Raw genomic sequence first — 7,141 nt, 5'->3', positions numbered from 1 at the left:
AGTGAAATGGATAAGTCGAAGATTGCAAAGATGGTTATCAATGTCTAAGATACGTCAGAACATAGAAGCAAGAGGAATTCTGATGTTAGCCCTAAAAAAACCTCACCTAAGAAGCACGAAGCTTTTGTGACTGTAAAGAAAGTGCAATCGAACAAGGTACTTTTAATTTTTTGGTGTTGTCTCATATGATTTTAATGGTACACATGTAAATGGAACTCATGGGTTAGAAGCATTGAAGTTTCATGTGACATTTGCGACGTTTAATCGACTGTAATTGTTAGCTTGGTTACATAAAAATACTTACGTTAGTGACCTTTGTAATTATCAATAACGAGGCTTCATGTGACCAAGATGTCAATCTGTAACCAAGGCTATTATGAATGTGTGGCTTTAATGATTGACGTAATTTATGCATGTGACCTGATTGTCAACATAGTTGATGACTAGTTATTATGGGACCACAATTTCTGATAAAATCTGGCTTTTTTGTATCATCGTACCTACATTGTGACCTTATTCATTTTGAACAGCGAGGCTTCCTTTGACCAAGATGTCAAATTGTGATTGTGGCTTGAATGCACGACATAATGTATGCATATAACCAGATTGTAACATAGTTGATGAACAGTTCTGATATGACCTTGAGTTTTACGAACATGTGGCTTTATTGCATAACAATACATACATCTGTGACCTCATTCATTTGACTACAGACCACGATACTTATGGCATGTGACCACGATATCTGTCTGTGATCCAATTTGTTGTGGATGTGAGGTCTGGATTCATATCATTACACATGCATGTGACCATATTATTTTTGGTAATACAACAATGTAAATGTATTTGTAGCTTGAGTGCACAGTTGCGTACATATAACCGTGTGTGATTTCACTACATTTGCTTACATTGGGTCTTTCTAAACACTTTGTGTAAGATTGGCGATTCATCATACTAGAGGAACATTGGTTCCCAGGCAAGATTAAAACATCGGTTAGCAAGGGTGTGCTTACAAGTATTAAAGCAAATTTAACCTATCGACATAAGCTTATAATTAGGAGAACATGCTTTGCCCATTTTCTCAACTGCCATGAAATTGAAGTACAACCATAATTAATTCATTACTTCCTCTTAAGGCAGGTCCATCAAACTAATCCTCAAGAGATGTGGTACAACCATATTTTTTTGTCATTCTACCTCAACAGACGAATGGGTAAGTACGTGACCAAGGCAATGTGTATAACTCGTAACAAAATTAATTCATAACATACTATACTATGTTCTTTCATAATCATGACTGCGGGGTGTTCGTGATATTATATGCATTGTATATCCTCCGTGAAGGCATATGTTCTATCCCCATCGATTTGATGTTGCAAAGTATATACTTAATATCGTCTCGTTACTTGATGAGTGTAATTCACTCATTAAACTAACGCCTCTAAATCACGAGTTTTAGCTTATTCTTGAGCACTTTTGAACGTTTTGATGTGTTTTCGTGTTGTTTTGCAGCTCAATCAACATTCAAGAAAACCCATAATTGGAAACTTGTGATGAATCTAAAATGGTGATCATAAAATGGGGACATGAACTGGAGATAAGAAAAGAGGATTGCAATGGAAAAGGAGTTTAGAAGATGAATAATTCAAGTGAGGAGCAGTTTTATGATCAACATTTTAGATTCATCACAAGCTCCCAATTGTGGCGTTTTCTCGAATGTTGATTGAGCTGCAAAACAATACAAACACACACATCAAAACGCTCAAAAGTGCTCAAGAACAAGCTAAAACACGTGATTAAGAGGCGTTAGTTTAATAAATGAATTGCACTTATCAAACACTTCCAAACTTAGTTCTTTATTTGTCCTCGAGCAAACACAACCAGTAATCAATAATTACCAAATATAAACACAAATGCTGCCAAAGAATTCAAATGCATAATTTAGTTGGATAACATGTTTTTACTGCTCAACATTGAAATGAGTGATGAACTACTTCAAAGATATTTTGCAAAATGTAGCTCCTTACCCACCCATTACATATCATGTGCGTGTGCGTGTGAAGAATCGAACATAACGTCAAACATTCGTATGTTGATTCAACTCCCACCCTCAGAAGTCAATTATCTCCTTTCTCTGCTCGTAGGATTCACACACCCCCAAACTTATTTTCTTTTCTCTTCCCAAGATGTATTCTAAAGTTGATTTTCAATACTAATTTCTTACACATTCAAAGTTTGGTTGGAATTTACTAATTGCAGTTCGACATATCGGTAAGTGTAGATTCTCCTATTTTTGACTGCTTCAACCTTCAAGAATCAACCAAGTTACTAACCTCTTGTCAAATGCATACTCCTTTAAAACAAGTGTTCGAAGCTTAATCAAGCTTAAAAACGATTTTTCTTATTCTTTAACCCCTCTTTGTGCGGTCGTCTCTCCCTTAAATTTTCTAGATGACCCCTGTAATGAACTTTAGGCTCATGACTCTCAAGTCAGACAATTTTAGGGCACCATATATTAAACCCTTACAGGCTTAATCACTCGAGTCATAAAGGCTACAAAAATATGCTTCACAATGAGCTTATTAAAGTTGTTCTCATTGGGTTTTTTTTTTGCTATGATTAGTGCAATGCCCCTTATTAAACATCTGTTCTCAAAAATTGGCCCTTAACTAAAAGTGTTTACTCAATTTTCATTCCATTGGTCTCAGACAGTCCTCACAGAATTTGGCTCACACGGAATCCACACCCATGTCCATGCCTTCCTACAACAATTTGCCCATCCAAACTTTCTTAAGATAGGTTAAAGGATGTGAATACTATTATATAAATGGCTGTTTGGATTCAGTTTCTAGGGTCATTACTTTAACCTATATCTAATTATGAATCAACTCACTCTTATTCACCGCTATACTCAATTCATGTGGATAAATGTCACAATAATCTACAAGGATAAGTAACACTTTAATTCAGGCAACTGACTCATCCATAATCCACAACCGATCTAGATTACAAATATATTTATCATTGTTAACAATGTTATCCAACTCACACAAGCATGCAAAATAATAATAATAATAATAATAATAATAATAATAATAATAATAATGCAAATTTTTAAATTTTTTTATAGAAAGCAAATTAACACGCACATCATGCTTAGAACACGAATGCAACACAATAAAAGCAGTAAAGAAAATGCTCGACACAACTAAGTTAAAGTAAGACCCCCAAACTTAAACCACACATTACCCTCAATGTGAAAATGAAAGAAGGGGAAGAGAAATACATCAGGGAAGACATCAACTGTCTTCAACGCCATCAAGTGGAGCGAGAGGGTGTGAATGAGGTGGAAATGGTGGCGGTGGAGAGAGTGAGCTCGAGGTGTGCAGATGCCATGATTGCCATCTAAGCGTTCTAATACTGAAACTGGTAATAGATGGTGGATTGTAGATGATTCATTTGTATTTGCATGTCATCCTGTCATCGGGTCATAAGCAAATCCATGGCTTCAAGATGTCGAAGGATGTTTCCTGTAGCATCAAAAGGCTGTGGAGGCAGTGGTGTAGGCGGGGATGGACGAGATGATTGAGATGAGCCAGGCACGTCCCGATGTCCCACACACCTATCACGAAGTTCTCGCGCAAATAGTTGTTTCGGATGCAACACTTCGTCAGTTTCTCGCGTGGGAACATCCCCGTGTATGCAAAGGTCATAGATCAAAGATGGGTGTCCCAAACTGCCTGTAGCTAGTCCTGCTAGGATGCGAGGAACGCTGTTTTGAATGACCTTGCCAACATTAATAGAATATCCCTTCTGAATAACAAAATTCAGTAAAACCCGTTCCTTTCTAGTGGGGATCATTTTTGCTGATATGAAGTGGTGCCAAATTTTACAATTAGGTATCAAACCAGAGGCAAGGAAGTGAATCACATCACTAGCTGACCTTTTCCATTCAGTACCGAGGTGAGCTATAATGCGAATTATCAAATCGAGATCGACCCCCTCATCACGCATTCGGGAGTAGTCATCATTGGGTACATTCCACGTGTGGTAGAACCTGTTAATTGAAGCACTGTCAAACTTGATCCAAAAATCCCAAATAGAAACTTTGAAATTCTCGTGTTCAATGGCATTGGCATAAAATTTTTTCACCAAAGGAACGGATGTAGCTGTAGTGGCTTGGTAAACTTCTCTCATCCCAAACTACGTATTTTCTCAGGCAAAAAGTTTTCAAAGCCCCTCTCAGGAATGCAATTTTGGTATGTTACACTTTGTATATAGCGTTCCTCTACTTCGGGACTAATGAATCGCCTTCGATCAAATGCTACAGTAGATGAAGAGGCAATGACATTGGATTTCTTTTTAGGAGGCATGGTGTAAGTGTTCTTCCCAATATCAAAATGTCAAGAAGAGACGTGAAATTAACCACCTAAACCAATTCAATGAATTTGTCTTAGTAAATAAAGTATGTCCAAAGTAGTCACAAAAATCTCAATGAGACAATATATCGAACATGTGGTAGCCCAGAGGAAGAATCAAGTACACAGCATAATGCAAGCCACAAAAATGTCCCAAGAATGCCACAAAATAAATCTTTGGAAAAATTTATCAAACACTTTGTGGGTAAGATAACATATCAATTCTTAGGAAAATTTAAGCCCATAGAAATCTGCAAAATCACCTAACATAGATCGCAAAATAGGCAAAGAACTTCAATGAGGCAAAAGAACAAACAAATTGTGGGCACAAAACAAATCAATTTCGAAGAAAAATCAAAACCCACAAAATCTTTGTCAAAGGACAATCCAAAAAAAAATAGAGAATGTGACTTAGCCCCAAAAAAGATTACTACTAGAAATTCAAATCAAGTCGAAGGACGTAAAATTTCATTGTAAAAGAACGTACCTCTTGTGATGAACTAGTCAATAACCTTTCAAATCTAGTGAAAGTAGTAGATAGGGCTTGTTCTAAATATGAGTGTGTGTAGATGTGGGGTAGTATAAGAGATTTGGGTGTGCGCAAGTGTGGGAAGGGAGAAGAAAGAGACTTGAGAGAGTGAAAGGGGGGTGTGGGGGTAGGGAGATAAAAGAGAGAGACCATGTTTATTAAAAAAAGGGGGTTGGGCGCTACGACGCCCGATTTCCTGTTAAGTTGAAACTTAATTAATTTTTTTTTATTGTTGGCGCCGCAGCGCCCATCTATTATGAAAAAGTAGTTAATTTATTTATTTATTTATTTTTTTTTTTGCCTCCCATGTACTCCCTTCTCCATGTCGACTATAGTGTTGATGCAACCATATTTGACTATGTACCTACAAAAACACAAAGAAAATGAAATTACTAAATTTGTCTAAAAAGAAAAGAACATGGCTAACTAATGAGAAGAAATTCAAGGATAGAACTTGGGTTGCCTCCTAAGAAACGCTTCTTTTACGTCTTTAGCTGGACGTGGATGTGGTTTTAAATTGGTTCGTCAAGGGTAATTTCTTCCACATCTCGGTCTTCCTTTCTATAGTAATGCTTGAGGCATTGTCCATTTGCCTAAAAAGTAGACCCATCATTGCTCACTAACTCCACTACACCATAAGGGAACACCCTATAAATTACAAATGGTCCCAACCACCGAGATTTAAGCTTGCCCAGAAAGAGTTTCAATCGAGAATTGAATAGAAGAACTCGTTCTCTTGCCTTGAATTCCCTCCTTAGGATTCTCTTGTCATGCCACATTTTTGTCTGCTCCTTATATATTTTCGCATTTTCATATGCATCATTCCGAAATTTCTCTAATTTGTGGACCAACCAATTTCATGTCCAAATTCAACTTTTTCACAGTTTAATAAGCTTTATGCTCCAATCCCATTGGTAGGTGACAAGCTTTCCCAAATACCAGACGATAAGGTAACATTCCAATTGGTGTTTTGAAGGCGGTTCGATATGCCCAAAGATCGTCATCTAGTTTGAGAGACTATTTCCTTCGGTTGGTATGTATTGTCTTTTCCAAAATCTGTTTTATCGCTCTGTTTGACACATCTGCTTGCCCATTTGATTGTGGGTGATAACCAAGTGCCAATTTGTGCTTGACATCATATTTAACTAAAAGGGAGTTGAACAGCTTGTTATAGAAATGTACTTTCATCACTTACAATTACTCTAGGCGTGCCACCCCATGAAGTCTATACCCCACACATCAAATAACTCCACCTCAAGCATATTAGTTAATGGCAGCTCATGATACCTTGAAATGTTTTTAGTACGCTGAAAATGGTCACATGTCTTCACAAAAGTATAGCAGTCCTTGAACAGATTTGGCCAATAGAAACCAGATTGCAATACTTTTGCAGCAGTGTGTATAGGACCTGAATGACCTCCATAACGTGAGAAATGGCAACGCTGCATGATTGATTATGTTTCTTCCACAAGGACACACAGCCTGATTATTCTGTCAATACACCTCTTGAACAATATCGGGTCATCCCACAGATATGACTTGACATTATGTTAGAATTTTTTCCTTTGATGGAAGGTCAAGTCAAGTGGTAATCTTTCAGACACCAAATAATTAACAAAATCAGCTTACCATGGGATCCTTGTTGATACAGCTAGCAAGATCTCGTCAAGGAAAGTTTCTCAAATTTGACTGTCATCCACCACTTTCTCATTCTCTAACTGTGAGAGATGGTCTGCAACGACATTCTCACTGCATTTTTTATCCTGAATTTCTACATCGAATTCCTATAATAGCAATATTCATCGAATTAGGCGTGGCTTGGCATCCTTCTTTTCAAAGAGATATCGGATTGCAACATGGTATGTATAAATGATCACTTTGGTGCCAATGAGGTAGGATCTGAATTTGTCACATGAAAACACTACTGCTAGCATTTCCTTCTCTGTGTGGTGTAATTTAGTTGAGCTCCATTAAGGGTTTTACTGGCATGGTAGATTGCTCGAAAAATCTTATCATGCCTTTGTCCCAAAATTGCCCCTATTGCATAGTCACTAGCATTACACATAACCTCAAATGACTAATCCCAATCTGGCACTACAATCACTAGAGCAGTGATCAATTTTACCTTTATGGTTTCAAATGCCCTTAAGCACTCTTCATCAAATACAAATTGGTGTCTTTCTCTAAAAGGTTG

General features: G+C 37.2%; 1 protein-coding gene across 1 annotated transcript in view; it reads right to left on the bottom strand.

Moving 5' to 3' along the window:
• Window positions 1-7,024: 7,024 nt before the first annotated feature.
• LOC111373823 overlaps window positions 7,025-7,141 on the bottom strand; it is an 8,026-nt gene continuing 7,909 nt past the window's right edge. Inside the window, exon 5 of the mRNA XM_022996405.1 lies at window positions 7,025-7,130. Within this exon, the coding sequence (XP_022852173.1) occupies window positions 7,025-7,130 (106 nt within the window). The remainder of the gene's footprint in view (window positions 7,131-7,141) is intronic.

Source organism: Olea europaea, unplaced genomic scaffold (assembly GCF_002742605.1).
Source record: "Olea europaea var. sylvestris unplaced genomic scaffold, O_europaea_v1 scaffold1167, whole genome shotgun sequence".
NCBI classification, from domain to species: Eukaryota; Viridiplantae; Streptophyta; class Magnoliopsida; order Lamiales; family Oleaceae; genus Olea; species Olea europaea.
The sequence above is the reverse complement of the archived record's forward strand: the minus strand, read 5'-3'. Positions and strand labels throughout refer to the sequence as shown.